This window comes from Corvus brachyrhynchos, unplaced genomic scaffold, assembly GCF_000691975.1.
Source record: "Corvus brachyrhynchos isolate BGI_N302 unplaced genomic scaffold, ASM69197v1 scaffold408, whole genome shotgun sequence".
NCBI lineage: Eukaryota > Metazoa > Chordata > Aves > Passeriformes > Corvidae > Corvus > Corvus brachyrhynchos.
Window position 1 is genome coordinate 530,872 of NW_008239759.1, and position 19,413 is coordinate 550,284.

The 19,413-nt window shown below is 39.3% G+C and overlaps 1 protein-coding gene across 1 annotated transcript in view; it reads left to right on the forward strand.

Moving 5' to 3' along the window:
* ROR2 (receptor tyrosine kinase like orphan receptor 2) overlaps positions 1-18,976 on the forward strand; it is a 115,276-nt gene extending 96,300 nt beyond the window's left edge. Inside the window, exons 5-9 of the mRNA XM_008640165.2 lie at positions 6,296-6,423; positions 9,825-10,139; positions 11,843-12,088; positions 13,714-13,916; positions 15,590-18,976. Coding sequence (XP_008638387.2) covers positions 6,296-6,423; positions 9,825-10,139; positions 11,843-12,088; positions 13,714-13,916; positions 15,590-17,032 — 2,335 coding nt within the window. The 3' untranslated portion in view covers positions 17,033-18,976. The remainder of the gene's footprint in view (positions 1-6,295; positions 6,424-9,824; positions 10,140-11,842; positions 12,089-13,713; positions 13,917-15,589) is intronic.
* The last annotated feature ends 437 nt before the right edge of the window (positions 18,977-19,413 follow it).

The window sequence follows — 19,413 nt, forward strand, 5'->3', positions numbered from 1 at the left end:
TTGGGTTTTTTTTGAGGTTTTCCTGTACACCTGGGTTTTGGAAGCTACGCTAAAACCAACAACCTATTTGTGTGTGTTACTGAATTTCTGCCCTGTGTTATGGATGATGTCAGAAGAACCTGGCATTAACCCAGCCCTTCAATGGATAGTAAGAGTTCAAACCATACTTGTAAAAAAAATTATGTTCTTTTCCTCCATCAAATATTTATACCCCAATTCTGTTGCCTTGAATGTCAGTGGTAAAACTTCCATTGATGGTCTGTGCACAATGGGCGGCCTGTGAAAAGGAGCAATTTTAAAGCCCATTGTAACTATTACGTTAAAAGACAACCTTTCTTGAAAAATTTTACTTCATGGTGAAACAAGAAATTGAGTGTTTTATTTGATATTTTCTCTGAAGGCAAATATACAAACCTGGCCAGAAGGTACCAAGTATTTTTCTATGGTAACATTAATATATATGCACTATGTTTTTGACAGGAAGCAAATCTTATAGATGTGATATGGCATATGACAAGGGTAGTATGTTTCTCTTCTCTCAGATCTCATCTGTGGCCTGTTGAGGAAGGGAATATTTGGGGATGTTAGTCATTTTAACCACTGAAAAGTGATCCTCTTGTGAACAGATTTTGCTCCCCAGCACTATGATATGATACAATACATGTCAAGAGTAAGGGTAACAAATTACAAGGACTGTAATGCAAGATTAGAAAAGGTCCTGATTTTGAGATTAAGTATAAACAAACAATGAAAAAAAAAAAAATTATAAAAACCCCAGGAATACCTGATTTTTTTACTGTAGCCCTTTATAGTGCCCTTCACACAATTCAAAGAGATTTGCTTCTCTTTGGTTAAGCAAAAACCCTTTATTCCTTTATTCTTTTTGTATTGCAGGTCATTTAACTTGTGTGCTTTATGTTTATGAAGTAGCCACACACTGGGCTAAGTAAAGTCAGAATCTGAAACATGATGCCTGTCCTTTTCCCTCTTATCTTACTGTCCATCATAATCATTCTCTTTATATAGCTTCTGACATTAGTTATCAAGTTGTAACTATCAAAAATCCTGAGACTTCCCGACAAGATGAGCAACTGTATACCAAATGTTGTATTTCTCTGTGAGTAGCAAATAGGCTGACATAAATAATTGGTCCTTTCCTTCATCTACCACAGTCTGTGGTTTTCTCTGCATTTGTCTTTGCTTTGCCGTTCCACTTGGAATGTTAGGGGGAGGTCTAGCATTCCCAGTATTTAACAGTTCTTAATTAAAAGCTAGTTAATCCGTGGACAACATGAAAGAGGTTCAAAGCTTCAGGTTTCTTATTTGTGGTGGGAAAATTTATAGGAAATTTTAATTGCATTTGGTTTGCTTGTGGGAAACTTCTGTAACAAAGTTTCTGCTACCTTTTAAAAGCTGACCTCTGGAATATTGTGTTATAGTGTATGAACTGGCTTAGTGTTGTTTACTTTGGTAAAGTGTAGGCTGAGAATGTGTCTGTCCATATAACTGCTAGGGTAGGTTGGTAGGTTATTATTAAATTAGATTTTTTTTTTCAATGTATTAAATTGTAAAACTTTTTTTTTTCTGAGTTTTCTGGAGAATTTCTGAGTTTCTTTCTATGGCTCGTGCATGGTGTTTTGTCTCTCCTACTTTCAGGAAAATAGTTTTAACTTAGAAATTTCTGCTGTCTTTGTAAGTAAAACTTGTAGTATGCAATCAGAATAAAGGTGTCTCACTAGCAAATGAATATGTGGTACCTCTCAATTCTGCTTTCATAATTCACTTCGTGAATCCTTGCTAAAAACTGTTAGAGCTTCATGTGTTTTCTCTATTTCTGAGTAAAACCACAAGGTCTGCACTTACTGTGCTTTCAGGGGCACCAAATGCATGCTGAAAACACTCCTCAGACTTAGGTGCTTCAGAAGGTGATTTTAGTACTAAACAGCATTTTCATGGTTGCCTCTTTTTTTACTGTGACTTTTTTGTTTCATATGCCCTCCAGTCTGTTCAGGAGTGACAGTTGCAAACAATAGATGGTATTACATAGATAGCATATAGTGTATTGTGCCGAGACTTATTCTTTCAGCATTTCAAATTTTCCATGAAGAAAAGCCTCTTTGTTTCCAATGTAGTTCCTTCTGTAGTATTTTTTTTGGTGTCCTTTCTGTGTCATATGTGAAATTAAAGTAATGCCTAATGAGAGGGTGGGGGTAGTGATGTCTACTATGTTTTTTTCTAGTCACCTAGAAATCTCTTTATATATTTCTGGAGCAGAGAGCTATCTTATGGAAAAGCTGCATGATCTCCATCTAGAGAGTTTTCTATTCATCATGCTACATTTTATTCCTCTTCAGAGGCACCTCATTATTCCAGTTCTTCCTTTATAGACACAGATGTTCCTGGAAGTTATGATTTCTATCAGTGGGAGTCGCACTGTGTGATTGAACCTACATCTTTCTTCTACACTGCTTGCTTGGTTAATTCTCAATGTCATACAGACTTCTGCCCACAAACCTGAAAGCAGGCTGTATTTTATGAGGTGTTGGAGTGCATGAGTGATAAGGAACTTGTAAATGCTTATCAGCGCTTGGTTTGTCAAGATTTTTCCAGACCTGGTAAACCTGAACAAATTCCATGTTGTACATAAAAACAGTATCAGTATTTTTGTTTTATTTATGTATGCCTGAGGTAGAAGGTTCTTCTGCTTTTGCTTTTGATTAGAAAGCCTAGTTCTTAACTGAATTGTTCTGGCAGATCAGTTTGTGGGCCTGGTAAATTGATAACGCTGATCCCGAGCAATGGAAATTGGAGTTTTTGGAATAGAAAGTCTGTTTAGTCACATTCTTTACAATTTTATTTTTAAATCCAAACTCCGGTCAAACATATGATGAGTAGTTGGGAGGAGAGTTCACTCAGTAAAAGAATACTTCACCTCCATTTTAACTGAGTGCTGAGAAAATTCAGTTTCCAGGTGCACTGTTTTCGATTCAGCCTTCCTGTAAAGATGCAAAAAAAGACCAACACCTAACATGTGCCTGACTATTTTGTAAAAAAAAAATTAATTTAACAAAAATGGAAGAAAATCACTAGTGAGAAAAGTTAATGCTGCCTTGAAGTATGTGCAAACTAAAGAGCAAAGGTAAAAAGGTACCTGTTCTGGATAGCTTGTAAGATTTCTGCAAGTGGAACAAATGTAACTCTTCTGGGTTCCTTTTGTGGAGTCAGATTTCTGCTTTCACCAGGGTTCTTGATCAGAGCAGACATTATAGCTCCAGCAGCAGGAAATTGAAGAGTCAGTATTTCTGCCTATTTTCAGCAGCTTTTAATTATTTCTCTGATCAGCAACTGAATTGCTGGCATATGGTTTGGAGCATGATTCAAAGCCTCATGTGGTTCCAGGGGCTCCTGTTTGAACTGAGCATTATGCCACTCCTACGCAGTTTCTATCAGACTCTCCCTGGGCTGCTTTTTGTTGCAGATTTTTTGCCATGTCCCAAGTGTATATGTAGTTGAAGGACAGAGTAATCTATAAGGAGACTCTTAACTGCTGCCACTTCTGCAACTTTGTTGGAATCAGCTTTTTTCCTAAGAAGACTAACATAATTTTGTTCTCTCAATACTAGTACTAGTCAAACAGCATTCACTGAGTTTCCTGACCTGACAAAGATGCATGTAGAATAACAGCCCCGCTTCTGTCAGAGTAACTGACATCAGGTTACTGTTTACTTTTGCTTGTGTCCATGGTAATGGTCATATCCAGTTTAGTATAATCAGCAGTTGACTATAACATGGGAGAGGGGAGCATATGTGTGTATTTATAGTATCTAAGCTGTGTTTAAAAGTTCTTGACAGAAATAAATAAACGGAGCTAAGTTAGAGATCACACTGCTTTTGTCACCAAAACCATGCTGTTTGGAGTGTGCTTTATTTTTATTTTTTTTTTTTGGTACTGGCAAGAGAACCCTGAACTGAGACTTGAAGTGTGAGATACAGTTTCAGTAAGATACATTGCAGACTTTGTTCTGCAGGATAGGGGTATGAATTTACTCTTAAGAAAGAGGTCAAATGGAGGTTTCATATTCATTCAGCTCCTTTTGGGAATTGCTGACTTCCTACTGAGGTGGTCAAGGATCATAAAACAGGCACAGACAAAATGCTTTGATATTTTTGTCCCTTCAGGCATGATGCAATTGTTGCAAAATTACGGGTTTTGTTGTAAGAATGAAAGAATGTCACTGCAGGGAGTAGTTGGTCCTAAGACTATAATGCCTGGCAGTTGCTACCTGAAAAAAGAGATTAGAAAATATTAAGAGAATAAAAGTAGGTATTTATTTGAAGGGCCTTCAAAAGTACACCCTGGGCAGTCAAAAGGCTCCACCCAAGATGGACCTCGGGTCACGGGTTCCTCATACTTTTATAAGTTTGGTTCATTTGCGTATCAGGGTTAATTGTCCAATTATATTTTCAGTTAGTGATGCAATTACCCCAAGTTTGCCCCCCCTTCAGAGGCTTTTAGTTTGCACATTTTGGGGCCTGGTGTCCTTGTTGTGGAAACCTAGAGAGGTTTGTTATGTCTAACCAGGATGAGAGAACAGCAGCTAACAGGCCACAAGAAACTTCAGAGTTGCACACTAGGCAGTGCATTGAAAAATATAAAAGTTAAAACCTAAGGCATCAACTCCTCCTTCACTTTATCCACCATAATCAAAAACTTAGATATCTTTGCGGAAGCAGAACTTGTTTCAGAGTTTGTAGACAAAATGTTGCTTTATAAATACTTAACAATAATACTGTGATAGGAAATAAAGGCCATATCTGGATAATAACTGCATGATACACTTTGTATCCATGACTTATCAGGAGTCCTGTTAAGTCATTGTCTTTTTGGGAGGAAAAGGGGAGATGCAGCTTGAGTGGTGATTGGTGTTTCCACCTTTTGGCTACTGGTACAGTCAGTCCTGCCCAACTTTCCACTGCCAAAGAGTAAGAAATATTGGTAACATTTTCCTGAAGAGATGGGCTTTATCAGGGAGACACAGCAGAGGAAAAATGAGAAGGTTGCTAAGACAGAGTGAGGTATCATGTAAGAGGTTACAGTAGGCACAGGTAGTGTTGTCAGGCAGCTGTTGTCAGGCAGCAGGTTTCCATGCTGATTTCTCCCAGCTGAATTTGTGAGGTTTTACACGTAGTCACTGACAGTTTTATCCTGCTCATGTGGTACCTGAAGGAAGGCTGGAGGTATTTGTAAGAGTTTTGGGAACATGGGTGACCAAAACAGGTGTTGATATCCAAAGATGATGAAGTACAAAGTGCAGAGGAGTATTGAAGTAATACTTCAATAGTTGCTGGACTTTTGAACCATTTAGTTACAAAAGCTGATTAAGTTTTTAGATGTCCTACTCTAGAGACGTTTTTTTGGATTATGTTTTTACGTAATTTTGGTCCATCATGCAGTAAATGGCACGGTGTGAATCCATCAGGTTAGTGAATCCTAGCACAGAGGCTGTGCCATTCCAGAGGAAACACGTGGCATAATGGATATTTACTCTGAGAGTGCTCGCACTCTGAAGTCCCTTTTCAGTGCTGTGACAGTTATGATCTGCAGATCAGTTCTGTATTATTTACAGGGGCTTTGGGGATGAAGTGCTGAACCACTGAGCCTTTAGGCTAGGGCTTTCGTGCCAAAATATTTATGTTGATGTAAGGGAGTGAAAGGCCCAAAGGCTCATTGAATTGAAAACTGTATTAAAATATATGTTGAAAGAGAAATTTGGCACGGACTCTCACTAGAGCGAAGAGGAAAAGAGGTTATAGCCTTGATTACTCTTATTCTGTGTTTTAATTCAAGCTTGGCAAGATCTTTTCTGCTGTCCACTACAGGAAATGAAGAGCAGGAGACAGAAGTGGGAGAAGAGAACAAACTGCCTAATTTTATGGGGTACAGCTGGATGCCAAAAATGCATGGGGACATATAGCTAGATCTATGTTGCTGTCTCAGTCTAAATGGTTTTTAAGAGATTCATCTGTCAAATTCCATTATTAGTTTATTATTTTAAATTAATGTTGGGTTTTGTTTTCTTCTTTCTGTAATAAGCTATTCAAAGGGTCCCTCATTGATACTTCTAAGGTGAGAGAGAATTGGAGAAAAAAATGGGGGAAAAATGGACCTGGGGAATGGGACAATTTCAGATTTAGAGTATTTTGAGTTTTTCCACTTTTATAAGAATATGTTTTGTAAAAATCCATTGGCAGCAGAGAGACATCTGCATATAAAATCCTAACATGTCTTTTGCAGAGAAGATTACCATGAAGATGGGTTCTGTCAGCCATATAGGGGAATTGCGTGTGCACGAATCATTGGAAACAGAACCATTTATGTGGACTCCCTCCAGATGCAAGGGGAAATTGAAAACCGAATTACTGGTAAGCTTAAACATCTCTTTTGCAGGGAGAAAGAAACATTCATACAAGTATCCAATTCAGGTATAAACAGTGCTATCATCCTTCTAGCTTTGTCAGCCAATGATGAAGACATCTTTATATTAAGGTTTAGAGCGGGTGAGCCTGTTTCTGACTTGAGCAGTTAGAACAAATTTGGAGCAAGGAAGATGAGTATCTGTGGTAACGTGTAAAGCTTCTTCCACGTCCTTAACTAAAATGTCAGACTGCTGAATTTTTTAACAGCTTCTGGTTTATACTGGAGCTTTTTGCATGATGGATTCAAAAATAAGATTTTGAATTTTTTAATGGATTTGTGATACAGTGAAAAAGTACTGATTTTTTATTTTCTTGAAAAAGTGTATGGTGTCCTTCCCTTGGGCTTCTTTCCTTTTTGCATAATTCTGGCAGAGTCTGGATTTCACATTGATTTATATAAGACAAGAGTTGACCTTCCTGTGCTCTGTCTGTGCTTAATCTTTCCCTGAATACAGTTTGTGTGCAGTCACAAACATGCATCCTAAACCTTAATGACTTTTAGTGGGCTGGACATCAACATGGGTTTTCTTCACTGGATCTCAGTTAGCTGACATTAGCAGCTGTGACCCTGATGTACACAAAGTAGAGCAAGGAAATGAACCCATGGAATAGAGCAAACTGTTTGTCATAATATATAGCAAATTAACTCAGTCCAGCAGGAGCTGATTTGCATCTGGCCAGGCATAGCTCACTAATGGACTCTCCAACTTCAGCATAGCTAGTTGCCAAAAAGAGTTTAACTTCACTTGTCAGCTCTAACTCCCTAAAGACATTACCTTAAAGATTCATCGTTAAGCCAGAAATCCAGGTCCATTTTTTTATGTTCTTGAAAGGGTGACCGGATTCTGAGACTGGCAAAATCCAGGTGCTGACCTCTACTTATGGTATTACAACGCATTCTCCTCCCACCCTTCTCTTGTACTCCATTGTAATTCCAGCCTCTTTAACATTTTGTCATTAATTAATACATACTATTGATACATGTTTTTTCCCTAGCTACATAATCTCTGTCCTGTTTGGATGTTTTTCAGCAATATGGAAATGTTCAACTTTCTGAAATGATTAAATCTGTAACTCTGTGAATTAGGTTCATAATGTTCTTTTCAAAAACCAAAACCAAACCCAACAATTAAAAAACTGTAATATTATCCAGAAAATGTTAATTGATGGAGTTGTACTTGTTTCAGAAATACGGAACATGGGCATTGATTACCTGACTGCTGGTTTCCTAATGCTACCAATTATCAATCCAATTTCCGTGGCTAGGGTGGTGGAACTCTCTGTTCTGGAGTTGAGGAGAATTTCTGATGAAAATGTTCTCTTTCAGGAAGACACTGAGAACCACCATATAGAAATGCCCAGCTCCTAGCTAAGCAGTAATGGCACTCTGTTAATAATACAGCATTTTCAGACTCTGTACTTTTGAACGTCATATGAAACATCTTATGCAAAGTTACCCCGAGGATTTCATAGCATTATTGGTTCTTTTAAGTCATGTAAAACATGTAAAAGAAGTATCGCAGGACTGGGTGTTCTATACGCAAATGAGAGGGTATTTTTAAAATTGTAGTAACTTGTTAGGAAAAGGGAAAAAAAACCACCTGAATAATTGCTGCTGGGGTTTTGCTGAGTTTTGCCCATACCTCCTAAATGCAATTTTTGATGGTAGGTGTTAGTGTTCCGATGTGTGTGGGAAGTGAGGACACCTACTGTCCAACACCAGGAACATTTAGCAAGGTTACATCTTCCGGGAGTTTTCACTCTGGATTTCCATCTCCCTGCTGTACTGATGTAAGAAGTACATATTCTTTGTCTGTGTGGCCCCTCATGCTGTTTGGTCCAGGCCATGTGATTAGGTGAGAATTGCGGCCTTTGATTAAAAAAAGAATGATATTTCCAGAGAAAAACTTTAGATGTGGCTTGGAACACTGAAAGGCCAACAATGAGTAGTGCCCAGACCTGATGCCTGACTTGTGTATATGTGTTTGGCTAGCAAGCTCTCTGCTGTGCTGTTTTAATATCTGTTCAATAACTAAACTATAAATTCCTTAGATGCTACCACACAGTACTGCTGGCTCTTGCACCTTCCATCAAAATAAAGATATAATTGTAAATTGTGCACCCTTCTCTCATGATGATCTAAATTCTGTAATGCAATGCCTTTCGAAAACTTAGTGTGGAGTTTCAAACAAGCAAAAGTGACTACTTCAGTCCTTCGGTTTTATTTTTTCCCTGTTAGTCTTTGGGACAAGCCTATGTCACAACTATCTTCTGAGGCCTGATGGTCTGCTTGCATGCAGTGTTCCCAACATGACTGATAAAAGTTTATATTCCTGCATTAATATTTCTGAATTAAAATAAAAAAAGGTGTAAACAGTCTAAAAGGCTGGATTTGGGGCTGCTTGTTGCATGTTTGATGTCTCAGGAAGAGACTCTAGCAGCAAGTGTCCGCAGGAAACAGATGATTGAAAGGAGAGAGCTGGACAAAAGAGAAAGAATTTATTTTTAGGTTGCAAATAGACTGCTGAATGACATTTTCTCTTTTTTTACAGTGTGAGTTTATAGAACATGTAGTCTAGCAACTCACTCACAAATGATGCTTTCCTGGGGGAGTGAATGTTCCTGCATTTAAAGGTTGATTCAGCACTAAACACATCATGCAGACGAACATTTGCCTTTCCTTTGCAATGTGCAAGAAAACCTTGAGATAAATGTTAGTGTGTAGGTGCTGAGAGCTGAAGGGGAGAATTATGTTCCTAACTCATTATGACATTCATCTGAATGTTATCAGCATGCTGAGACTGATTACATTAATTTTCCCCAAAGCTGCTGCCTGTTAGGCTTCTTATGTCTCTTACAAGCCATGGCTCCCCAAATATTAATGGTACACTTCCTTTTGCCTGACAAGACTTGAAAAACACTTCATTTATTTATCAAAATGTCTAGAGGAGCAAGAAGTTAGGTGATCCTTGTTCAGATTTTATCTAATTAGGAACTCTGGAATTACATACCGGTATCCTGGCAGGTGTATCTTGCCTTTGCTCTTGATCCTTCCAAGTTAAAATTAGCCAATTGCCTGCAGTATGAGGAATGGCAATCACATGGATTACTTCCTGGGAACTGAGGTTCTACAAGCTCTGTACAGATGTCAAAGGGACCCTGGGATGCTGAGTTTTCTTCCTGCATTTGTCAGCTCTCCTTTACAGCAGAAATTACTTCATTTACTTGTTGCTCAGTAGGCGTTCAGACCCTCAAGGAAAAATATGAAAGGCAAATGACATGAAAATTAAGTTGTTTCTTGTGTTGTTCATGAACCAATACTTATCAGTACTTTTGTTCCTTCGCAGCTGCGTTCACCATGATTGGTACTTCGACGCATTTGTCTGACCAGTGCTCACAGTTCGCTATACCCTCCTTCTGCCACTTTGTGTTTCCCCTGTGCGATGAGCGCTCTCGGACCCCTAAGCCACGGGAGCTGTGCCGGGATGAATGTGAAGTTCTGGAGAATGATCTCTGTAGGCAGGAGTATAACATTGCTAGGTCAAACCCTCTCATCCTGATGCAGCTACAGTTGCCTAAGTGTGAGGACCTCCCACGACCTGACACCTTGGAAGCTGCCAACTGCATAAGAATTGGGATCCCTGTGGAGAGACTGAGCCGATGTAAGTCTGGATGTTTCATCACTGGGAAAAAGTACAGCTTGTTGCTTCCATGGAATGAGGCTGAGAGACAATGCCTCAGCCATTCTTTTTGTAAAGAAAGTGCTGAACAACTTGTTTTTATGTTGTTAATACTGTCCATAATCTTGCACTGTTGTAAGGTATAGTTGGGATGGCACGGAAACCTAAAGAATGCTGCTTGTACCAAAGTATGTTATATCAACCACCCTGGGCCATAAAACTCTGTGTTTACATGGCTGATTTGATGCAGATTTGCAGTGTGTTGCCTCCACCTGTGGCTCAGTCCTTGCCTTTTTTGGTGACCCTCCCCATACATCTATTTAAGAGTTTTGTTTACCTGTCAAGAAACTTCAGATAGTTTCTTGAAGTTTCACTGGAAGATCTGTTAGGAAACGAATGAACCTAGTGTTCATTCTTTCTATGTGGAAATCCACAAGACTATTAATCCTGAAAACTGAACAATCCTGAAAACTGGGGTGCAGTTGTCTTTCTTTACCCACACAGGATGGGCAAAAACATTGATCTTGCTTCCATTAATTTTTATTTACACCCAGGAGTAGAAGGGTTGTTCTGTTGTCACTAATTATTTGCAGAGAGTCTTTCTGACTACTCCATTTCATAGCAATTAATCACAAACCCATACATTGTTTGACAAGAAAACTCCAAGAGACTACAGATGTTTAAAGTTCAAAATGTGATAAGATTATTCTGAATATCCGTTGTCTGAATCCACAGTTAGGAGCAGGAGCCATGCCATGAAAGTCTAGCTCTGCACTTCTATGTTAATTATGTAGTGTATCTGAGAAGCAGAAGTAACCGAGAATACAATGACAGAGACAATTCAGCCAGGGAAGAGGTATCAAGCAAAAGGCATGAGAACAAAACCAGTAAAAAGTCTGGTGAAGGTTGTCCATGATCCTTAGAGCCAGTGGTGCTGCTGCTGATGGAACACCTGTAACTTGAATATTTGTGGAATTTGAGAGAGCTGGATTCCTGAGGGCTGCAGAGGGGAGTACAGAAAAATGGAGAAAGTAATATTGCAAAAATGCAGGAAAATGCATGATTCAGCTCAGATGATGCATATAGAAGACAAGCACTCAAAAAGTATGGAGAAAGGATAGCAGCAAAACAAAGAATAAAGATATGAGTCCAGCAGATAGGAAAATGATGCTTCTAAGGACAAGAAAAGCCTGAATTCTCTCTTTCTAAAGATGAAAATAAGGAAAAATAGGCAAGAGGCATTAGAAAATACAGCACTAATTTCTATAGCAAGTGAGCAGTGTGAAGAAGATGGGAAGATTATGAGAAATAAAAGTTTCCATTGTTGACATCTGAGGACTTTTCCTGAAGGGAAACTCATATCTCTAATTTAGTTTAACTTATGATGTTCTGTATCTAAAGGTCCATACATGCTCCTTAGTCTCAATTTGAATTCAGAATTGCAAGTACTCATGTGTGTACCATAGAGCTGAGGCATTCCAGGACGGAATCCAGAAATAAATGGGTGTAAATGCACAGATACCCACAGAACTGAAATTTCAAAACAAACAGCTTTCATTAAGTCTTGAAGTACCCAAATTTAAGTACTTTTTTGCATACATATTCTGTGGACTTTAACTGTTTTGGTCTTGGTGTCCCTTGATTGTTTTGTTTTTCCCAACATTTTCCCAAACCTTGTGTTTTAGATCATCAGTGCTACAACGGTTCTGGAGCTGACTACAGAGGGACTGTCAGCGTTACCAAGTCTGGCCATACTTGCCAGCTCTGGGACTCACAGAGTCCCCACAACCATGATCTGACAAGCGCACAGTTTCCAGAGCTAGGTGGAGGACATGCGTATTGTCGAAATCCTGGAGGTCAAATGGATGGTCCCTGGTGTTTTACAAAGAATAAAAACGTACGCATGGAACTGTGTGACATACCTTCTTGTAGTATGTATTACCTTTCTTTTTTCCCCTACTACTGTCCCAAATCCTGGGTAATTTTGTATGTTCCTGGTTATTACAAGTACAATTCATTTAAGAGGTTTCTGCTTTTAAATGTTTAACTTGCAGCAACTTTGTTTTGTATTGTAATTGTTTAATGCTTTCTGGAGATCAGAGCTTTTGAGATACTGTGACACTTTTCTATTATATATTGGAGGCTTAGTCTGAGGTAATAATTAATGATAATGCTGAAGTTTGTATTTTGACCTGTCAAATGACAGATTGCATATGCAAATCACCTGTATGTGTTTGGTTTGCTCATGCTGCTCAAGGGTACATTGCTCTTGCTCTGTATGACATCTTGCAGGCAGCAAGAATTTTCAAATCCTATAGAGGGAGATATAGCACCATGCGTGGTTGGAAAGAAACCATTTGAAGTGCAGAAACACAGCAGTTTGAAGGTCATATAGCAGATGATCTTATCAGAAAAGTGCTGTACTAGCTGCTAGTGGCTCTGTACTGCACAACTGTTTGCAAAAATAAAAAGTACAACTCTCATAGCTTAGTACTGTTCTTAGTACATTTTCCCTGTACTGGTACAGACTGCACACATTAACAATGGTCTTTGGAAAGACTGTCCTTGGATATGACAGTTAATACTGTGCTTCATTAGGAAGAAAAGCATGTTTCCTGAAGCAAGATATGTATGTGTCATGGAAACCATAAAAGTGGATTACGTGGATCTCTAAAACTGCTCAGAACTAATATGAGATTTCTTAGTTACTTCACTTTTTTGCAGTAACATGATTTGACATTTGTAATAAATTTCTACATTGCATGTACCAAAGGGTGAAGATAACACTGGGATGTGGTTGTGGTGGAAGCAGTTGCCACAAATAGCAAAACCACAGGTTACAGAAAACATCCCAGGCAGTTCCAGCAAACATTTTGGACATCACTATGCTTTTCTAGAGTCTCTAGGTATTAAGTGAAAAAGTATTTTAGGAAGGTTCCAGAACTAAGTGTATTGATGGCTCTTTCATGTCTGCCTCACTCTACTATAAAAGGTCTGCCATTCTATTAAGTACAGAACAATTAATATCTCTACCAACAAGAAGTGAAATTTATTTTATTCTGGGCAGAAGTAGCACTGGAGGTAAAAAATGGGCCAGGTGCTGATGAAATGGCTGAAGCTATGAGAGTGGGTCAGACTGCGTTGTTGTGCTGGGTCATATTGAGTTCACTGGTTCATATACTGTGATAGATACTGCTCACTTGTTTTTTATACCCTGAACAGGACAATGGAATGATACTCTGGTCTGTGTTCTGCAGTTTCCTCAATGGGACGCCTCAAAAATAAAGTAAAATTAACCACATGCTGTTACAGGCCACACTTTAAATGTGGGGCTCCTAGTTTATCTTCATATTGCTAATTGCTATGTCTATTCAAACATTTTTGAAATATGTAATAGAAAATTACAAAGAAGGGGGAGAGGGTAATGTGACTTCTGTTTTCAGGGTATAGTTTCTCTTTGTTTAAAATATAGTATAAATAATCATAATAATTTGCTTTACTATCAAATACCTTAAAAATACTTATTGTAAGCAATGAGCATTTCTGTGCTTGACAGGTCCACGTGACAACAGCAAAATGGGAATCCTCTACATCCTTGTTCCCAGCATAGCCATTCCCCTGGTGATAGCCTGCCTTTTTTTCCTGGTCTGCATGTGCAGAAACAAGCAGAAGGCATCTGCTGCTACACCACAGCGCCGCCAGCTGATGGCATCTCCCAGCCAAGACATGGAAATGCCGCTCATTAATCAACACAAACAGGTATTTCTTACACAATTTGCTTAGGCCCACATATTTCCAAAGTGCCATGATTTTCAGTGTTTCAGGTTGTCTGTGACTGAATCAAGCCATGCTGTTGGGGACCTAATTTTCATACTGTGCAGGCCACCTACTTCAGGGAAAACCAGGTCTTGCACTTCGTAGCTGTATCTAGAAATCCTGGCCTGGGACAACAGCTTTCATTACACAGTATTTAATGTCATTTGTCTTTACCCATCAATCGCCATTCTGCCTGTTACCTGAGTGACTGGAAAAGTGGTTATTCCTGATCCAGTCTTCAGCCTACAGCTCATTTTTGCTCCTGGCAATCCTCTTTGTCTGTTTAAAGCATGATGCGTGGTGGGGTTTCTTGTTCTAATCCTTCAGCTCAAGACCTCTGGTGTTCTGACCCATAAGTGAATGGAGAGCTAAGATGGGGTGCAACATGTTTCCAAGGCATGTATCACAAAGGATGTTGAACGGAAAATGGCTTTGAACTCATGTCTACAGATGTCAGCTCCTGCCTAGGATTTTCTGGGTCAGCTGACTGATCTCTGCACTAAAATTGTGTTCAGAGCTAATGTTGAATTTTTAATCACAGCATTTACAAGATGCAACCTCTAAAAAACAATGCTTACTTTGGAACAATTGGCAACATCTGCTCAGGAAACTGTAGAATATTTAATGAATATTACCAGCTGTAACAAATTGCTTTTATTTTTTGTGTTAATGTGAATATTTAAAGGCTGCCTCTGAACTGTTCTAGAAATTTTCCAGCCCAGTCTACAGCCTGTTGGACACTAAAATCAGAGATTGTTCCCAAATCACCTGCTAAAACATCTTCCCAGCCTGTCCTGCTGCCTCATGCTGTGGTGCCCTGTGTGTGAAGCTGCACTTCACTTGGTCAGGGACTCCTCCATCCCATGCTGGTCAGGACAGACCCATTACATCACCATCACAAACTCCCTTGCTTCCCTTTCCAGCTGCAGGAGGAAGGTTCTGGGGATTTCTCACTCCTGGGTTTGCAACCTTTTCCTTCAAGTACCAGAGAGAAATTCCTTCTTCCTTCTGCTCCAATTCCACGCCCCTCTTTATTGAAGTGAAGTCAAGATTCCTCAGCAGGGGTACTGTGCTGCCCATGGGCAGGGGCTCTTCCTGTGGAGCATCAGAGAAGAAAAGGCATTACCTGCTACTGCAGACCTGAAAGAGAGAGGTTTTGTTCCTTCTTCTGCTGGAAAGGATGTTTCAGTTCACTCTGAGACTGCCACCTCCTCAACCACCTTGCTTTTCTGACAGACCTCCACTGGGCAGTTCAGGGCTGGTCTGCAGGGAAAGTATAGATGCAGTTAACAGATGTCATTGCTTGACAGATTTCCTCTGAACCCCATATTCATTGAGCTTGCAGGAAATGTGGCCACTCCTTTGTAAAAATAATTATATCCATTATCCTGCAGTATAATTCAATTTATGCTTCTGGTAATAGTGTAACTGATTTCAAGGTTAACTGTGAAATCAATATACTGGTGTGAGCACACACAAAAAACCTGAAAAGTCATTTTGGCCCAATTTGTCTTCCATTTGGAGATCTAACCACTGGGAGATTTTCTTTAATAAGAGATTCTGTTGCTCAGAAAATATTGTGATTTTTTTTACTTACTGTCTTTACTTCATTTCAGGCTAAGCTTAAAGAAATTAATTTGTCCACTGTGCGGTTTATGGAGGAACTAGGAGAGGAGAGGTTTGGCAAAGTCTACAAGGGGCATCTCTTTGGTACAGCACCAGGTGAACAGACACAAGCCGTTGCCATTAAGACGCTTAAAGACAAAGCAGAACTGGCTCTTCGGGAAGAATTTAAACACGAGGCAATGATGAGATCACGATTACAGCACCCAAACATAGTTTGTCTGCTGGGAATAGTGACAAAGGAACAACCTATAAGTATGATATTTAGTTATTGTTCCCACAGTGATCTCCATGAGTTCTTGGTGATGAGATCTCCCCATTCAGATGTTGGCAGCACTGATGATGACAAGACAGTAAAATCCACCCTGGAACCAGCAGACTTTTTTCACATTGTGACTCAGATAGCTGCAGGAATGGAATACCTTTCTAGCCACCATGTTGTCCACAAGGACTTGGCAACTAGAAATATACTGGTGTTCGATAAACTGAATGTGAAAATATCTGATTTGGGCCTTTTCAGGGAAGTTTATGCTGCTGATTACTACAAACTGATGGGAAATTCCCTTCTTCCTATCCGGTGGATGTCCCCTGAGGCTATTATGTATGGCAAGTTTTCTATTGATTCGGATATATGGTCATATGGAGTTGTGCTGTGGGAAGTTTTCAGCTATGGCCTACAGCCTTACTGTGGTTATTCTAACCAGGATGTCATTGAGATGATCAGGAACCGACAGGTTTTGCCATGTCCTGATGACTGCCCCACATGGATATACACTTTGATGTTGGAGTGTTGGAATGAATTTCCCAACAGAAGACCAAGATTTAAGGATATACATAATAGACTAAGAACATGGGGAAACCTTTCTAATTACAACAGCTCAGCGCAAACTTCTGGGGCAAGCAACACCACACAAACAAGTTCTCTCAGCACAAGCCCTGTTAGTAATGTCAGCAATGCTAGATACATTGGACCAAAGCAGAAAACTCCAGCCTTCCCTCAACCTCAGTTCATACAAATGAAAGGCCAGATGAGGCCAATGGTCCCACCTCCTCAGCTCTACATTCCAGTCAATGGTTACCAGCCAATGCCTGCCTATGGTGCTTACTTGCCAAATTTTTATCCCGTCCAAATTCCAATGCAAATGGCTCCTCAGCAAATACCCCCCCAGATCATTCCCAAACCAGGCTCCCACCACAGCGGGAGTGGATCTACCAGCACAGGCTATGTAACAACAGCACCTTCCAATGCGTCGGTGGCCGACAGGGCTGCTCTGCTGTCAGAAGGCACGGATGACACACACAATGGAACGGAAGATATTGCTCAGAACCCTGTCCAGGAGGAGGAGGAAGAAGAGGGCTCTGTGCCTGAAACAGAATTGTTGGGTGATAATGACACACTTCAGATGGACGAAGCAGAAATTCAATCAGAAGCCTAAGGAATTTGGCCTCATTGCTAAGAATTCCACTTCGCTTCCATGCATGGAGACGGTAGATCCTTAGGCTTAACAGAGTGATTTTGATCTGACTCAAAGAAACAAAACTAAAAAAAACAACACCCATTTAAAGTGCAGCAGTAATGATATACCAGGTTTAATGACCATTGCTGCCATCAGATTTTTCAAATATGATGGTATAGAATTGCTGGGTTTAATCTTTTTACTGTCCTACAGTTCTTGAGAGAAGCTGCTTTTCAAATATGTACTGTTGCTGTGCAACATATTGCAGAGTAGCATTGCACATCATGTATATCATGATATGTGAGTGTAATGTTAGTGAATTATGCTTAAACCAATAACACAAAAAGGAATCCAGCTGGTTGCAGAACTGCTCTAAGCATAAAGAAGTGCCCTGGATGTGATGGACAGCTTAGTTTGTAGTATTTATCTCTTCGACAAAATGGACACAAGATTGTTGTTTGCTTTTTGAGTCAGAAAAACTGAGTTGAGAATAATGATCTGTGTTTGTATTACAATAACAAGAAAAGGGAGGAAACTGAACATAAAACTGGCTGTGCTGAGTAAGACCACAGGTCTGTCCAGTCCAGCAGCATGTCTTGAAAGACCGTCGATAATGTCTGCCCAGGGACAGACTGCAAGGGCAACTTCCCTTGTGGAATTTTCCCAGGGTATTTCCCCAGCCTCCAGCAATTTGTGGCTTAGGGTCTTCCCAAGCCTGAAGTGGATTTTTTTTTTCTTCTAAATAGCCCTTGATGGAATTTTCTATCGTGAATTTATCCAAATGATTTTGAGCTCACATAAAGTTAGAGTATCCACAAGAGCTTGTGGAATAACATGAGAGGAGAAAGGATGGTTTTCTTTCATCACTTCGGGTGAGTGACTGTGACAGAAGCTTCCCAATGAGATCATCTGACTGCATTTATGGATGAGAGTATTCCGCCTCTGCTGTGTATTTTCAGCAGCAAACAGCCTTAATACACTGTTAACCAAAAATGGGGATATTGTAGGGGATATTATAGGTGTGCACTAACTTAATAAATCCAACTTTAACTTCATATTGGTTATCAAGTATAGAAAAGGTCTCCACATGTATGTTCCTACATTGTAAAAGTGTTGGGTTTTGTGCGGGGTTATAGACTTACTTGATTTACCACAGTTACTGCTGGATTGCATGTGAAACCATGTTTTTTTTCCTGGCTTTTTAGTAAAAATTATCTTTGAACTTTAGAAGACCAAAATAAGCAATACTGTACAAGGTGCTGTTTTTGTGCTTCTATTTGCAGGATGAATCATGTACAGACCTTTAAATGTAATTTATGTTTTACTGCATTTTATATACATTTTTTCATTGAAATATTTGGACTTTTGAATGAATGACTTTATAACTTAACCATTTACAATATTCACATGTGGTGCAGTTTTATAGTATTGCTGTTTCATTTTGTTAAACATGCAGACAGGTCCATACATTTCATGACCCCTTTCTGTAATACAAGCAGTACACATTCTCATTGTAGCATTGTAGCCAACACACACTATAGCTATAAGCTGTACATCCAACATGGATTATTCAATAAAGTGATGCAAAAAGTATGATGAAGTATGTTATCCTACAGCTGCTGTTTTGTTATGGTACTTTGTGGAAATAGAAGTGGCCACAGTTGCTTAAGTTACAGGTTTCACACCTAAACTGCAACTTTCATTTTATTACATTGGGATTCACTTGTAAGTCGTGTATCATTGTGATCCACACCCTGTGTTCAAGGTATGGCAGCATTACTTATTTCCAGCATTTCACCTGGACTTGGAAATGCACTGGTAGGAAGAAAATCTGAAAGCTTTATTACTTGTGTTAATATAATGCAGCTTTGGGTGCTTTTACTAAATAAAGGACAAATTAAAAAAAAAAAAAGGTGAAATTTATTTACATGAAGTTCTTTGTTTTTTCTAGGTTTTTTGATTTCAGAAAAATGAACTTGATAAATCAACTACATTGTCTTTCTTTGTTCCTTTGCTAAATTGCTTCAGAGTAGTGGAGAGTAAACTGTCCAGTTACAGCACAGATTTGTCAGTGAGAGAAAAGATGTAGTAAGCGAATGAGTGGCAGTCAATGGAAGCTTCTGTACAGCACTGCTTGAAGTTCAGCCTGTTTCTAGTAATCAAAGAACATTACAACTTTGCATGCTTTGAGTACAGTTTGGGAAACTCCTAATTGTCTTCTTTAAGCCTCATAAATTCACTACAGACAGAAAACAAAAGGTCAGATTCCTATACATCCCCACTAATGTGGATGTGCTCTCAAAGTTATAGTTGAGGAGCAATACATAATTTTCTTAGGTCAGCCTTGGTAATACACATAG